Genomic DNA, 16,902 nt, shown 5'->3' on the forward strand with positions numbered 1-16,902 from the left:
ACAGAATCAATCAACAGGTGGAATCTATCACCCAAGAAAAAAGACTGTACAGCTCAACACCAACACTCTACCAAGACACACCACCAAATACAGATTCTGGTGGAATCTGAGCAGTGGACTTTATGCACATTCAACTCTGAAGTGTAGAAAATTCTAGTCATCAAAAGTCTGACATTTTAACAATTTTGCTTTTGCTGTGTGTAACGTTAGTAATGGGTCGTTTTTAATGAAGACTTTATGATCCTTTTTTTTTTCAGTGACATTATCTGAACACGTGTGTTGTGCTTTCGTCAGATATGTGGTCCTATAACCATATTGGTTTGATACAAAAACAAAAATTCAGCTCCCGCTCTTCTGCTGTTCTAAGAAAATTCACTTGGTGACCACAACTTCCTCTGAAGCAGTTCAATTTAAAGAGCAGCCTCTACAGTCGCACCATCACCATCCTGCAACTTCATTGCCTTCTCAGGAGTGGTAAGTTTTGATTTTAAAGTAAATAAAGGTCTTTCCTGAACAGATATTGTACTCTCACACTTTTTAAACACACCTAAAAAAATGAAGATTTAGGTTGTTAAAATTGTAATTTATATTAATTCAAGCAGTGTCAAAAATGTGGAGTCATATCCTTTGAAATAACGAATAATTATCATCAATCAGTGTGTTGTAAAATGTGAACTTCTCTTTTTGCCTAACAGAATTGGGGCAATCACAAACACTGTAGAGATTAAGGAACAAAATATTAGTCTAAATGTGAGATTTCAGCAGTTTTACCTCAGATCTTTTTCTCAAAAACCAAAACCACCTCGAAACTTACATTTCTAACTGACTGATCTTTACCTGCTTAACTTTTGGCTGTATAAAACTCCTTTTGATGGGATAATAATGCATAGTTTAATTTGGTTTGTGTCCTGCTGCAGTCGACCATGCTGGCAGCTTTAACCCTGGCCTCCCTGAGCCTCTTGGCGTGGACGTCAGACCTCTGCCCTCCAACCTGTCAGTGTCTGCACAACCTGACCTCCATTGCATGTCAGGAGAAGGGACTGGCCCTGATCCCTGAGCTGCCAGGGGGCACAGAGGAGCTGTATGTCTCATACAACGAGATACAGGAAATACCCTGTGGTGGGCTGGAGAAGCTGCAGGTATGAAACTAATAACAGCCTGGAAACGGTAGCAACAAAAAAAAAAAAAAAACGGCCTATTTCTTCAAGACTTCTGCAGCAGGAAAGTCCCAGGTTAAATTTTCCATGTGTGTCTACTGGAGGTTTCCTTCAGCAAGACAGTAATCAAGTGAACCTTCTATAAAGAATCATTATGGTTTAACATATTGGATATCAATTTAACAATTTTGATAGCTAGATAGATAGATGGATATACGTACACAAGGCTGTGTGTGTGTGTGTGTGTGTGTGTGTGTGTGAGAGACAGAGAGAGAACACTACTCTTGGATTTGTCTATTAAATATGAAGCTTATAGCACAAGATTGTAAACGGTGAAAACAACAGGCCTGGCTCTGTTCAGTAGTAACACAATCCATCTACCAGTTCCTCTAAAATGCACAAATCAAAACTTTATATCTCTTTTATTTAACCCTTCAAAAACACTGAACTCTGGTATATATTACCAGATCAGTTGCACAGTGAAGACCTACATTGGCACCTAACTTCCAGTACAAAGGGGGAATTGTCTATTTTCTCCCTTTCGGGTAACAACCATGATATGACACTGACAGCTGACAGTCCTCCATCACAAATTTAACATAATTTGTGGCATGTTAGGTGGATTTTCTATTTCCTGTTTCAAGTCGTTAAGATGAGCAAAGCCAGAGAGAGTGGAACTTCTCATCTCACTCTCTTCCTTGAAGCCATATTTATTTGAATGTCAGACTATTGCTTCAATCTTGTGCTCTAGCTTTGTTTTAAAGGCACAAAAACAAAAATGACCAAACGTGAATTCAATTGCAGAATTTTTTTCCTTTTCAAAAGCCAATTTTCATAGTCTAGTAATTATTTGAAACGAAGACCCCAGTGCCTAACTCCCCGCTGCTGCAATGCTGTCACTAATGTTTTTTTCCTATGGCTTCTATTTCTAAAGCATAAGAGACTATTCACGAGTCTACTCTTCCTGATATCTTGTAGGTGTTGGACCTGACTAAGAATCGGCTGAATGTCTTCCTCTCCCATAACCCAGTTTGGCCTAATATGACAAAGCTGTCCAAGCTTTTCCTGCGTGACAATGGCCTGAAGTCCCTTCGCCCTGGTCAGTTCCAAAAGTGCACGGCTCTCACCTTACTGGACCTGAGCGAGAACCTGCTCGAATACCTACCAAACGGATTCCTCCTTGGATTAGCTAATCTGAAGATGCTGTTCCTGAACTTTAACCAGATTCGAATGTTGCAGGTTGGTGGATTGGAAGGGGCCCTCGCCCTTGCTGTCCTCCACATGAGCCATAATAATATAACGCGGATAGAGGAAGGTGTTTTCAACAACTCCACTGCATTAGAGAAACTCGTCCTGTCCCATAACAGAATCAGAAGCGTGGCCGAGAACAGTTTCAGAGGGACGACAAGTCTCCAACGCCTGGACTTCAGCAGTAACCTGCTGGTCAGTGTTCCAGCTGAGGCATTGAGTGACGTAAAGTGGCTCACGTCTTTGCATCTGCAGATGAACGGCATCAGCAGCCTTCCAGAGGACTGCTTCTCTTCACTGAGCCTGCTGGTTGATCTGAGCTTGAGCAACAACCAGCTGACCACAGTGTTTGAGGGATCACTGAGAGGTCTGACCATGCTGCATGAGCTGGACCTCAGTGTCAACCTCATAGATTCTCTCCCCTCAACAGTCTTCAACGACCTGATCAACCTTGAACTACTGGATTTGTACAGGAACAGCCTGACATATCTTCCTCTGGACATATTCAGGAACTTGACCAACCTGCAACACCTGCAGCTGGACAGCAATGGGATCTCCGCCCTGCAGGATGGGGTCTTTGATTCGCTGCCGAGACTCAAAGAGTTACATTTGTCGTACAACCGCATCTCCAACCTGCACCCTGCTCTGTTCACCAAGCTCGGGTCCCTGCAGAACCTGTACCTGGAGCACAACACGCTGCAGCACCTTCCCAGAGGACTTTTCTCCAGGATGGATGACCTCAGGGAGATAGACCTCACCCACAACCTCATCAGCTCTCTGCATCCCGCTGTCTTCCACGGTTTGGCGAGAGTGCATTCGCTGAGGCTCTCTCATAACCGTCTCTCCTCCTTACACCCGGACCAGTTCCGAGACCTCGAAGGATTAAAAGCTCTAGAGCTGCGTGGAAACCATATAGGCAAACTTCCCACGAGCCTGTTCGTGAACCTGGCAAATCTCACAACGCTGGATCTGGACAACAATTGTCTCTCAGAGCTGTCTCCTGATGACTTTGTGGGGTTAACCCGCCTTAAAGAGCTCAGGTTGAACTTCAATCAGCTCCGTGACATCCCTTCCAACGCCTTCCATCGCCTCCACAACCTCCGCAAGCTGCTGCTGAAGAACAACGGCCTGGTTAGTTTGCACCCTCAGCTCTTCGCTTCGAGGCAACCTTCAAAGCTAACCGAGCTCAACTTGGATGGGAACGAGCTGGACCGTCTGCAGCCTGACGTCTTTCGAGGGCTTACGAACCTCCAGAAATTGAGTTTGAAGTGGAACCAGCTCCGAGCGGTGGAGAGCGGGGCTTTTGAGCCTTTGGGGAAGCTCAACAGTGTCTATCTGTCAGGTAATCTGTGGAACTGCACCTGTGCGTGTGTTCGCTATGTCAGCTGCTGGCTCAACGTGCACAGAGACAAGCTGGGAGATCAGCCTGTCTGCTACTTCTCCTCTTCATCCCCCTCACCCCTCACTGAGGAGACGGCGCTCTCGCACACAGCAATGCCTCCCTTGTCGTTACAAGACTACTGCACTGCAAACGATGCAAGCAGCTCGAAACCTCCGTTTCCTCTCGAATGGCTTAGTCTGCTCATGATGTTCCTCGTGCTGTAGCTCTGAGGCCATTGTGACATCCTTTGTTGTGTTTTTTTATCCTCTGCAACTTTTTTTCCATGTCTGCTCTTGGTTTTTTAAGTAGTTCCTCCCGAATCTCTGATTTCCCTAGGTCTGAATATCAACAGATGCATTAAAAAGTTGTGTCAATCGTATTCATTCAAGGAGAAATCACACAAATATGCTGACAAAGGATTTGTTTTCTCAAGGCTGTGCGTGTGTTCACACATCCTGTCAAAACTGGCTTGACCGCAGGGGAGAAGTTTATGAATAGTTGAGTGTGCTTGTGTGTGTGTGCGTCACATTGAGACAATATAGCAGTCTAAAGGAGAGATTGTAAGCTCTTTCTTACACAGCATTGAGAAAGTCAATAAAAGATTATTTTTCTTTGAAAAGATTTTAATGTCTGTGTTTATCGATTTGACTTATAGTCACAAAGCTGGAAAATACACACTCCAGGGGGAAATTTACAGACGAATACCTTTCAGAGTGTGCTTTCTTTTCCTCAGTCCGCACATCAGTTCTTCAAATGCACAAGAGGGTCACTTTGTTTCTAGTAAGTCACAGTTGTATTTCAGTTGAACCTAAATTGGGTGGTTTCCAATGCGAAACGAAATGCAATGAAATAGGTCAGTCACACTTTTATGGATTAGGGTAAGACGTTAGCAGCTGCCAGCAAAACACAGCTCAGTTTAAACTGTGGCACGTAAGTTTGTTCATACTACCGCTGGTAAAACTAGGACTCTGAAAGACATGAAAATGTCCATTTGCCACAATCGTCACTGCGCCCAAGGTTTTTAGATCATTTGGTCAATAAACCCATTTTTAAAAAAGAGCCTAATAATCGGCTCTGCAATTGGTACAAAAATATTAAATTCACATCGACTCTTCTACTCTGTAAAGGAATCAGGGGTTAGTCCATTTCATTTCAGACAGTCAATCTCCTGTGGCAACTCTCCTTAGTTCCTGACCATTTTTGTAATTTATGATCCTTTCTTTCTTATATGATTTGAGGATTTCTTATACTTGGTTGCTTTTAAATATAGGTTTTCTACTATCTTGTTCACGGTGCCATACCTGCTTCACTCACTGCAAGTGTGTCTGGAGAGGTGTCATATAAATGTCTCAAGTCAAACCAAAAAGTTGCTCACTTAAGGCTCTTAAAACTTAGGACAGTGTGCACAGTAGCAGTCTACACACTGTGTCCACCTCACATTAAGACTATTCATTTATTTGTTCTCTCATCTGAACTCCACACTGCACAATCCCCACCACTTTACTATGAAGATTAACCCAAAACTAATTTGAAAAATCCAACAAAACCACTTTCCAGGAAACCCATCCCTTAATTTTCTCCAATCCATCCATTTATTTCCCCTCAACAGTTACAGGGAAGCGAACGCCACCAGGGCGGGCGGCTCTTTTTGCATCATACGTAGAAACACTTGTGGTCCTTGAGGTTCCTCAGGTAGGAGAAACTCTTCCCACACTTGTCGCACATGAACTGTTTCTCCCCGGTGTGTATCTGCTGGTGGGCCTTCAGGCTGTTGCCCTGGTTGAAGCTGCGTCCGCACGTGTCACAGCTGAACGGCTTCTCGCCGGTGTGGATACGCTGGTGTCTGTTCAGGTTGCCCGTGTTGCTGAAACATTTCCCGCATGTGTCGCATCTGAACGGTTTCTCCCCTGTGTGGACCACCTAAGGAGGAGAGGGGCGGGAAAGAAAAAAAAGTACATACATGACATACAGTATTACAGCGGAAGGTGTGGACAGCACTGAAATGTCTTATTAACTCAGCTTTTGTTTGTGTTAAACTTGGTGTAAAATAAATGGGTCAATTATAATTTAAACAAACAGTATCACATCGACAGGAAGTGTGTTTTGTAACAGCAATGCCAGGGTGTACAGAACATTGCCTAAGTTCTCCATGACATCGTTGAAGACGGGTGATTTTGTGGAATGTGAGTGACCAGTTTTCTCTAAAAAGTGCTTAAATGGAAATCATATATATATATATATATATATATATATATATATATATTTGAGTTATTTAACTAATCGGTAACACAGCTATGTCACTTTTACATTAGGTCTGTGTGTGCATCATTTCCTTATACTGTTTACACTAAAGCTTAGGTCCTAAACTAATGCCTAATGCACTTTTTAAGGAATTGAGTCCCCTCTCTCTGCTCATACACAGATGTAAAACCAAGTGACATATTTTTTGTTCTCATGTCAGCAGCTAATGTTAGAGATGGGGATATATTTTCTCATCACAAGACACATTTGTTGTGGAAATAATAGTCCGAGTAAACCTACCTGATGGGATTTAAGGCTGCTGTGCTGTGTAAACATGCGACCACAGATGTCGCAGGAGAACGGCCGCTCCCCGCTGTGTGTCTTCATGTGGATCTTCAGGTAGCTGGACGACTTGAAGCTCTTTCCGCAGAGCCCGCAGCTGTGAGGCCGGTCCACCGTGTGGTGCTGCTGGTGCGAGCGCACGTCTGTGATGGAGCTGAGACGCCTGCCGCAGAGGACGCACGTGCACGGAATGGTCGCCGCATGCGTCTGGAGGTGTTTGCGCAGCGAGTCGACGCAGGCCACGGCGGCGCCGCATGCCACGCAGGCCAGCGAGTTCTCGCCCGAGTGGGAGGTCTTCTGATGCATCTTCAAGGCACTCTTCTGGATGAAGCACTTGCCACAAGTCTCGCAGCTGAAGGGACGCTCACCGGTGTGTATCCGCTGGTGGCCCTTCAGAGTGTCGGCCTGGTTGAAGCTTTTGCCGCAGGTCTCACACCTGAAGGGCTTTTCGCCCGTGTGTATGCGCAGGTGCCGCTGCAGGTTCCCTTGTATCGTGAAACTCTTGTTGCAGTACTGGCAGTTGTAGGCCCGCTCGCCGGTGTGGACCATCTGGTGCATCTTCAGGCCGTGGGCTCGGTAGAAGCTCTTGCCGCACTGCTCACAGCGAAACGGCCTGACATCGGCGTGGAGCCGCTGGTGGTTCCTCAGGAGCTGCTTCAGGGTGAAACCCTTCCCACACACATCACAGGTGTGTGGTCTCTCACCTGCATTCGGAGAACATGGAGTATTGTGACAGAATACTGCTTAAGGATAACATGCTTTTAAAGCTGCTGCCCAAATAAACACTACTGACAAACACAGAGAATAATCAACCTGTTCTGCAAGTCCTTAATTTTACTGTACGCCTAAGTCTCATCGCTCTCATCAACCTCACCAGCAGGCAGCAGGTGTCTTTAGCAAACAAGTGTAGGACCCACTGTACATTACCTCTCCAGGCAATACAGGAGACAGATAGTTAGCAATTAGCTGGTGAAGAAAGTAGAACAACTGGCAGAATAGAGGGTGAATGCTGGACTTAAAAAATCACTTGTGGAGAAGAAACACGTCTCCAAATTCATATGTAAATATGTTTCCCATGGATGTTTCTTAAAACAATCACCATACCAACTTTAAAAAGGTGATAAGATGTCCGGTCTGCTGGTTTGAAATGCGTTCAGCGTAAACTCACCTGTATGGAGCAGCATGTGTGCGTCGAGGCTGCGCTGGAACGAAAAGCCTCTGCCACACTGGGGACAGTGAAGGGGCTTCTCGGCGCTCGCCCCGTGGACGACCTGGTGGGCTTTGAGCTGCAGCAGCTTGGTGAACGTCTTCCTGCAGTGTTTGCAGCTCAGGGGCTGCTGGTTCTGACCCTCCTTCTTTGCCCGACCTCGGTGGAACCTGGGTTTTGCGACACGTTTGGGTCTGGCGGTGTATCCTGTGTCATCTGGATCTTCTGGCTCCAGCTAACAGGAAAGAAAATGACACATTGTTCATCTTTGTTTCCTTTAACCCACTTTTTTTTTCTTTTTGGTGGGTTGATGCTTATTCTGTGATACACTGGATGAAAGGCAGAAATCAAATGAACAATTGCTGTTCATCACGTGCTTCGGGCCGACTGCCCTTCACCCACACATTAACACATTTTGTCCATTTAAGACACCATTCTTGATTATGAAAAAACAGACTATGGATGTGTTCAATTCTTGACATAATAAAGTCAGACAAACAGATGTATTCTGTTCTATTGTTGAAATCAACCTGAGAGTCTGGGTCGTCGTCATCGTTCTGGCCCGTTTCTTCAATGCAGTGAGTGGCATCAGAAGACTTCTGGCCAGCAAACGCTTCCAATCCCTCCTCCTTTATTGTAACCGCTTGAACACTGTCCTGAGAGAAATACAGGATAAGGCCACACAGAAAGATTTAAGGGGGTTTGAATACCTACAAAGCTGAATAAAAAGCTAAAGGTATGAAAGATACGAGCGCCCCTCTCCACATCATTTTGCATGCTTTTGACCGACAGTCGTTTTCAAGGTCAGTCCACCCCCCAGGATTCCAATACAATGGTATTAAAGGTGTTGCTGTTTAACATGATAATTCCCCCACATAGAGACATGGTTTTCCCAGTTTGGGTGTCTGAATGGGAGAAAATCTCTCCTGCCACGTTCTGAATTATTGTAAAAAGCCTTTACAGATGAATGAGGCTTTTATAGAAGCAGATTTACACACAGTTCAACACATATGAGTGTCCACATCCTATGGCTTATCAGATTTTATCACAAAACAAATTAAACTAAAAAAAAAATTAAAAATCATTCTGACAGTGTGTTCTATAAGAAAACAAAAAAACTAATTTGAATCAGTTTATTCTGACTCGTCAGTCAGCTGTTATTAAAAGATGTAAATGTAGCATGAGGGGAAGAAAAGGAAGCCGGACAGGGAAAGATATTAAACGCAGTTCAGCCTCTACAGGGGGTGGACATCTCTGTGAGACAAGATGAGGATTTACCTCGTACGTTCTGCCTTTCCACAGGTGAAGTATCGGTGACCTTTTTACCCCAGTGTCACCAGTAGCCACGGCTGTTGATTTAAGGAAAAACAATTAAAGAAGATATTCATTAGAACTTTTGTGGCAACTTCCTATTGATTGGACCAAGTACCAAGTGGTAGTATTGTGTCTACAGTAACCCCTTGTCGTAAAACAATTTTATGACAATTTCTGAAGCAGATTTTCACATTTAAAATAACCCAAAATGAGACTGTAAGTGTTTAGTGTTTAGTTGAGAGAAGCAACAGCCATCACCTCTGCGGCTCTTCCTCGCTGAGCGGTGGTTCTTCTGGACAGTGTCTCCTTCTGCTCCGTTGGTCAGAGCCCCCCCGTCCTCCTCCTCCTCCTCTCTGTTGCCCTCCTCCATCAGCTCCTCCGCTTCCCTCTGGCCTCCGCCGCTCTCCAACACCAGCTTCAGCTCCGTTTCGGCCAGCTCCAGCCTCCGCCTCAGGTCCTCGATCTCTGCCGCGCCCTGTGACACCTACAGAACAGAAACACAGACCATCTTTTAAAAATAGAATTTAAGATATTCAGGGACATATATATATTTTTTAAAGTGGCAGCTTTCCCATTCTAGGTATTTTAATCTTGCATGTTTTATCTCAAAGGCAATTGTAAACGTTCTCGAGTTAGCTCAATCATCTCAGCAGAAATCTGGTTCTGTTAAATTATTACAGATACAATGTTCAAAGGCAAAGGTGCCTTCAACTCACTTTTCAGTGATATTGAAACAGCACGTCGCACTTTTTGTGTACCATAGGTTTTATACCTGATATTTGGCCAAATTCAAATCAGCACATGGCCAATATTGGCACATCTAGATCTGACAGATAAATTCACATGGTGATAAGCAGAAAATTAATCAGCAACTACTAATTTAGTAATTAACTTATCATTGATAATATTATCAACCAAAGATGCCATGAAATTGTTTTATATTACAGTGAAATATTTGGCCTTTGAACTGAGAACTGAGAACATGCACTCATAAAACATATTTTTTTAATCCCATAGGAAGACTATACTGTACGTCTATAGGAAGAAATTCCTTCTTTGAAAGATAATCTATAACCCTGCACAACATATAATATCACATTTAGAAAAGTGCTTGACCGTGAAACTAAACTTAAAATACTTTCACTGCAGAACATGTACAAATACTTTTCAAATTTCTCTTAGATCCAGTGTAACAAACTTTAATCACAAACTTCAACATCCTCACAAGATACTGTAATGTGTTCATTTTTATATAAATATTTTATATAAAATTATATATACAAACAGATCGATGTAATCGAATGACGACGTACTTCCAAATGCAGCAGAGAGGAACATTCACTAAAAAGTTGACAGATCTTCTCCACAGCCTCCCGAGCCAGAGACGTCACGAAGACACTGAACTGGATCACCTGACGGGAACAACACAATCGCCTGTTAGGGGCAGGTAAACACTGGAGGACCACTTGTCAAATGTCCAAGCAGCTTATAAGAAGGGAAAAAAAGAATTGGCTGTGTCAGATAATCAGAGAGGAGAATAGACTCACGAATTTGAAATAATTGTCTAACTTGAAAAATTATTTTGTAATCTTGTTAAAAAGGCAAGAGCTTACTAATGCAATAATAAATGTTCACAAGGATGTGGTGCAATAATACGATATTATGATTATATTGTTAATACTTGCTTACTATGGGACCAATTAGAATTTTTATTATTATTTTATTTTATTTTATATAATACAATACTGCATAAGAGTTCAATTAATTTGTAATGGTTTTAACAATTTAACATAAAAAATACTAAATCTGTGGTCACAATTTAACAAATGCCAAGCCTTGCTTGCTAGTATTTTCAAATGGTTGATATCTTACACTTTTTACTGTGTAATAGTACATAAAAATAGTAAATCATTACTGTGGGATTTCGAACAACGTAATAATAATCCAACTGATATGTATCACTCCAAGTCACAGCAGAGACGTCATGGTTAAAGAAAAACAGGAGGAAAGATGAAGAATAAAAGACTTTTGTTACACCTGTGGAAAAACATTATATTAGTATGAGTATTTTAAAATACTTAAGTGCAAGCAGGTCTGCCTGAAAGAATTTAAATTAAATGTACTTACTTTCTTTCCATCAATGTGTGGAAGCATGAAGTATTTTTAAACCTTATAAAAATACAACTAGGTTAATACAACCTGCCTCAAAGTACTTGAGTAGATGTACTTAGTTTCTTCTTACCATTAGTTGTACATAAGAAAAATGCATTTCTTTATGCATTTCATATCCTCACTTCATTCAAACAATGTTCTATGTAAACATAGGTATTATCTGATGACTGAATCGGGGTCGTGGCACGTTGGGGACACGCTTGTGGCCGGGACCTTTCTAGACCTACAGCAGATAGATAATCCAGGCCCCTGCTGTCCAACTCAAAATGGCGTCCAGGGGTGGACTCTTCTTCATCTTCGTCTTCGTCATCAACCAGACTGACGCGGTTACAAACATTTCCTTTAGCCTCAATAAACCGACCGCTGCACTCCGCACGGCAGCTCCGCGGACATGTGTGTGTGTGTGTGTGTGTGGAAGCGCACTGACAGCTTCTAGCTAGCTCTTCTAGTTCTATGATCAGCTGCTCGTCTGGGAGGTGGCGTCCACACGAGAGGATGGAGATCAACAACAACAACAACAACAACAACAACAACAACAACACCGGTGGCCACTCACGGGTGAACGTACCTGCTCCTCCGAGCCGCCGTGTGTGTTCTCGGCAGTAACTCTGCTCATTTCTGTGACGGTGGCGTTCACTAATATCTCCAAAATGGAGCCCAGCTGCGCCTCCAGCTCCGACATGCCGGCGACAGCTGCTGTCGCGGTAATATAACTACAGTGAAAACGAGTGCTTATGGCGATGTCGCTGTATGGTGGAGAAAAACACAAAAGTTCCCTCTCAGAACCACAACATCGATCACACCACCTTCTTCTTCTTCTTCTTCTTCTTCTTCTTCTTCTTCTTCTTCTTCTTCCCGGTCGTGGTTTTCAAAATAAAAGCACGAACACTTGAGTTTGTGGGCTCAGCCCCCTGGGGGAAGAACCACGGACGATTCATATCATGTGAAATAATAAACCAGAGATCTAAACCAGCTGACAGTGACAGCAAAAAACTCATAATACACTTGCTGATATATGTGAACACCATGATCACATCACTAGAATATCATTAGACGCTGCAGAAAACACTACAATCAAATATGAATGAGACAACAACAACAACAACAACCCAATTCTCGTGGACATGCCTGTCCACTGATTATCATCTTTAGGGAAATGTGAGTACGGGAGTTTTACTAACAGCAGGGTAGATCAGTTATTAATTAATTATTAAGAATCTTTTCCACATGTTCATCATTTTTACTAAAATTGTGTACAGGTCTCAATCAGGGTCTTCATTGCCTGTTTTTTTTTTACTATTGTCAATACCAATAATAACAACAACAACAGCAAAGAAAACAGCAAATATTCACATTTAAGAAGTTGATGTCAGAGAATATTGACTCTTTTTTTCATTAAAAAACTACTAACCGATAAATCGATTATCAAAATAGTTGGTGATTAATTTAGTAGTCGATTACTAATCAATTAATCAATTAACTGTTGCAGCTCTAGTTTCATTGATGAGAAGATTCCTGGAATGTGTAAATGATCATTAGAATTTAATGAGCAGACATGGGAGAATATTTTCTTCAGGCAACATTTCCTCAGAAAATCCCATCTGATGATGAAGATATCTAACACAACAGGTGCGAGTCGCGTTTGTTGGTTGATTTGTAGTTTTACAACTGGTCCTGTTTTGTATAATAATGTCAGGACTGGGTGTTTTTCCCTGAATGGATACAACAAGTTTACGATCTACAGCGCAGCAGCATGGCTGGACGACTGCTCGAGCTTCAGGCCGTGGTGAGTGTGCCCCCCGACATCTTCTGACACATCTCGGTGCAGTTGTGTCTCTTGAGCAGCCTGGAATCGGAAAATCCGAGTCCACAGCCGCCGCAGGAATACGGCCGTTCTCCCGTGTGGACCTGCATGTGAAACTTCACGTGTCCCAGCTGCCTGAACCTCACCCCGCACACCTCGCACTCGTACGGCTTCTCCCCCGTGTGGATCCTCAGGTGTCGGAGGTAGTTGGTGTAGATCCTGAAGGCCTTGCCGCACTGCTCACATTCATGCGGCTTCTCCCCCGAGTGCTGCAGCTGGTGGGACTTGAGAGCCTGGCGGATGACGAACGTCTTCCCGCAGACGTCACAGCCGAACGGACGCTCTCCCGAGTGGATCCGCTGATGGTAGTCGAACGTGGCTTTGTAGAAGAAGGACTTCCCACATGTGTGGCAGCCGTACGGCGTCTGACCCGCGTGGATCAGCTCGTGTCTCTTCAGCGAGGCTGCGGTGTCGAAGCTCTTGCGGCAGGTCTGGCAGCTGAGCGGCGTCACGTCCACCGTGGTTCTGTCCCGGCGATAAATCACTCTGCGGTTGCCGCGCTCCCGAACTCGTCTCCTGCCGACCTGCCCGTGTCTGTCGTCGTGAGTCGCCCGCTGGTGTTTCTGCAGCTGGCAGTTGTACAGAAAGGTCTTTCCGCACAGGTCGCACATGAACGCCTTCAACGCACCGTGGAGGAGCATGTGAGCCTTCAGCTTGTTGTCCTGAACGAAACTCTTCGCGCAGACTTTGCACTTAAACGGCTTTTCCCCCGTGTGGATGCGGATGTGTCTCTTCAGGTTGTGCTGAAGAGTGAAGCCTGCGCCACACGTCTCGCACGTGAACGTTTTCCCCCTGTGGACTGACTGGTGCGTCCTCAGGGACCTCCTCTTCACGAAAGCCTTGCCACACTCAGTGCATTTGTAAGGATTTTCCCCGGTGTGAACGCTCCTGTGGCACTGCAGGGTGAAGGCGTACCTGAAGCTCTCCCCGCACTCTGAGCATCTGTGCGGCTTTTCACTGGTGTGGACGACCTGGTGCGCCTGCAAGTTGTGTTTGGTTTTGAAGGCCTTGCCGCAGGTGGAGCACGCGAAGGGCCTCTTCTCCGTGTGCACGAGCTGATGAGTCTTCAGATGCATTTTGGTTTTGAACGTCCTCTCACAGAGCGGGCACTTGAAGGCGGCATACTTCATCTCCTCGTGGCGCAGCAGGTGATACTCAAAAGTCGCCGTGGTTCTGAATTTCCTCGGACACTGGCCGCAGGCGAAGGGCCTCTGCTCCTTGTGAGTGTTCATGTGCTTCGTCAGATGAAACTGCCGGCTGAAGCTCTTGTCACAGACGTCGCAGACAAACGTCCTCCCTCTCTTCTTGACTTCTGCTTCCCGTGTGCACTGGCCGGCGCCGTGTTTGGGTTCCGTCACATTTGCTGTGGTACAATCGTCTGCGGTGTCTACACACAGTGGAAAGGATAAAAGTTATCGCACGTTTCCCAGGAAACAGCACGACAGAGTCAAAAGGAGGATTTTTTAATCGTAAAGAGAAAAGAAGAATCATTATGTTGATCGACTGAAGTTTCTGAATTTTAGAAGCAGCAATCACTGACCAGTTGTGGAATCCAAAAATTTGCATAAATATCAAAGGTACATTCTGATTTCAAATATTAGACTTGAGTCCCACACAATGCTAAATTTACATTCTTTATTCACAGATGATTCTTTTCCCTCTGTATTAATGTAGATTACTACAGTATTTACTATTTACTATCTCACCTTGTCCAGTTGCTGGTGAAGATTCCGTTTCAGTGTTCACCTCCTTCGTCGCCTCTCCGTCATCTGAATAGTAAAGATTACAGACAAAGACACGTTGGTCGTTGCTCAAGTGAACTGAAAATCTTTTTCCTGTCACTGACATTCTGAGTCAAAGTTTCCTCCAAAGCGTTTCACAGAACACACATTTTTCTACTGGATCATCAGCGATTAAACTCATCTTTTCTAGAAATAGCAGAAACTGCAGCTGATAAAAATGTGTTATACTTTATTGTTAATGTAGTAAACCTCCCATCTGCATCATTGTTGGTCAATATGTCATCGTGACATGTATGATTCACACCTTAATAACGTTAGTGAATTTTCATTATAAGACCTAATCCAGTTGTTGTTGAGAGGAGGTATTCAGAGTATTTCATTTTGTTTTTTAAATTATAATCTTTCTCCATGTTTTGAGTAATTCACTGGTATATAATATTAAAATGACTAATAATAGCCAGTGAAACTTCAGATTTATTTCTTCCCTTTTTAATGTGTGTGTGTGTGTGTGTGTGTGTGTGTGCGTGTGTTTCCTGAGTGGTAATAAAGCACAAGAACATCAATAAAGAGGAGGAAACAAAAGGATTATTTATTTCCTGAACTCTTCACCCCATTTCTCATGTATCTAATGTTTGACTGTAGAGTTGTCAGTTACAGAATAGGTGAAACAAAATCCAACTCTAGAGAGATTAGTTCACCTGCCAAAGCTTTCAAAAGGGTTGACATGTTTGTGCTCTTCTGTCCTTTAATTGAAACTCACCAGCATCGTGTCCACTCTGCATCCCGGCAGCAGACGACGGTTCGGCGACTTCCTCCATCTGTTGATTGGTTTTTCTCTTTAGCTTCCCAAATGGCTTCAGGGTGAAAACCAAGCCGCTCTGCTCGAACAGGACCGGGCAGCCGCTCAGGACGTTTTCTCTCCACGTTCTGGCGCTTTCAAAGTTTCCCCTCACGGTCTTCAGCTCCCCCTCCAGATGTCCCACTTGGGCCCTCAGGGTCTTGTTTTCGTTGCACAGCACCGAGGACAGTTGGGAGAAGACCTCGCTGATCTTCCTTGTCGCCTCCCGCGCCAACGTCTCCAAGATGGTGTCCTGCTGTGAGGATCAGAACAAGGTTGTCATGATTTCGGGGGTTTTCAAAAATCTGATGCAAAATGTGTCAAATGAAATAAAGAGTCACAACAAATGGATAAGGGTGTAATATACATTGGTGGTATCATATAAAACCTCCACACTACAGAGGTTATTTATTGTCTAATGAGGGGTTCAACTGGTGAACTAAGTTCATTAATACATCAATATTTGTTTTATTAGCAAATCAGTAGAGCTCACGCTTAATATCTGCTTGAAAGTCAAACACCAGTAAGACAAACAGACAAGAGGCACTTTCCAAATGGATCCTGGAATCCAGTTTGAATTTAACTTTTTGAGGTCCAGTGGCCCTTTGAATACAAGCTGCATGCTTTATGTCGAGGGCTGCAATTACCAAATCATGTTCTTTATCAAATGATCGGCAAATTATTTTAATATCACTCAGAAAACTAAGTATAAAAAAGAGCTTAGTCAGAGCTGAAAGTGACATCTGCAGATTATTTCTTTTTACTAACCAGCAGGGGGGAAAAAACACAATGTAACATAAGTTTCAGCTGCGAATCTGGAACTAGTTTGTTTCATAAAGATTCATAAACCCAGAAAGGAGTTCCTTCAACTGCCTGTCCTCTCCACCCTCCATATCATCATCATCAGTGTTGTTTTCAGAAGACATTCACACAAAATCAAAGAAAATTAATGTTATTAATAAACTCCTAACAACCCTGTGACGTATATCAGTATCTAACCGGCAGTGTGCTGCACATCATCCCCCTCACAACGTCCTGTTGTAAATGTTAGCTAGCGGCAGACACTCCGCCATCTTTGTTACGTTACCCCTCCGCTTGGTTTTACTGCGTCGGTCCAATCTTCACCGAAAATAACATCTCCGACCTGGTAAACACCAACGACTTGTCCAGCAGCTTCAACAACACTCACCTGGCGTCTCGTACTCGGCTCCTTAGAGGAACTGTCTTCCCTTGAATTCCCGATAACGTCAGCGGCCGTCTTCATGGCCGTCTCCATGATGGACACTGTTTCAGAATAAAACTCTGTGTTTTCTGACATTTTGCCTCCAAACTTCGGGGCTAGCAGAGACCATACGGCGGCACAGGCGGCGCCATTGATTCCGGAAATGGAAGTGGC

The 16,902-nt window shown here is 43.8% G+C and overlaps 2 protein-coding genes across 2 annotated transcripts; one reads left to right on the forward strand and one right to left on the reverse strand.

Moving 5' to 3' along the window:
* Positions 1–330: 330 nt before the first annotated feature.
* si:dkey-182i3.11 (leucine-rich repeat-containing protein 15) lies at positions 331–4,405 on the forward strand. Its single transcript, XM_035621653.2, has 3 exons — positions 331–474; positions 918–1,139; positions 2,136–4,405. The coding sequence occupies exons 2-3, from the start codon at positions 924–926 to the stop codon at positions 4,008–4,010; spliced, it is 2,091 nt and encodes a 696-aa protein (XP_035477546.2). The 5' UTR covers positions 331–474; positions 918–923; the 3' UTR covers positions 4,011–4,405.
* Positions 4,406–5,355: 950 nt separating this feature from the next.
* LOC118294545 (zinc finger protein 850-like) lies at positions 5,356–16,882 on the reverse strand. The gene is made up of 12 exons (XM_035621654.2): positions 16,696–16,882; positions 15,429–15,762; positions 14,633–14,695; positions 12,842–14,313; positions 11,619–11,918; positions 10,204–10,302; positions 9,149–9,374; positions 8,855–8,925; positions 8,107–8,232; positions 7,538–7,811; positions 6,328–7,073; positions 5,356–5,706 (listed from the first exon to the last, which is right to left on the reverse strand). The coding sequence occupies exons 1-12, from the start codon at positions 16,822–16,824 to the stop codon at positions 5,440–5,442; spliced, it is 4,107 nt and encodes a 1,368-aa protein (XP_035477547.2). The 5' UTR covers positions 16,825–16,882; the 3' UTR covers positions 5,356–5,439.
* Positions 16,883–16,902: the final 20 nt, after the last annotated feature.

The sequence above is a fragment of the Scophthalmus maximus genome, chromosome 11 (assembly GCF_022379125.1).
Source record: "Scophthalmus maximus strain ysfricsl-2021 chromosome 11, ASM2237912v1, whole genome shotgun sequence".
NCBI lineage: Eukaryota > Metazoa > Chordata > Actinopteri > Pleuronectiformes > Scophthalmidae > Scophthalmus > Scophthalmus maximus.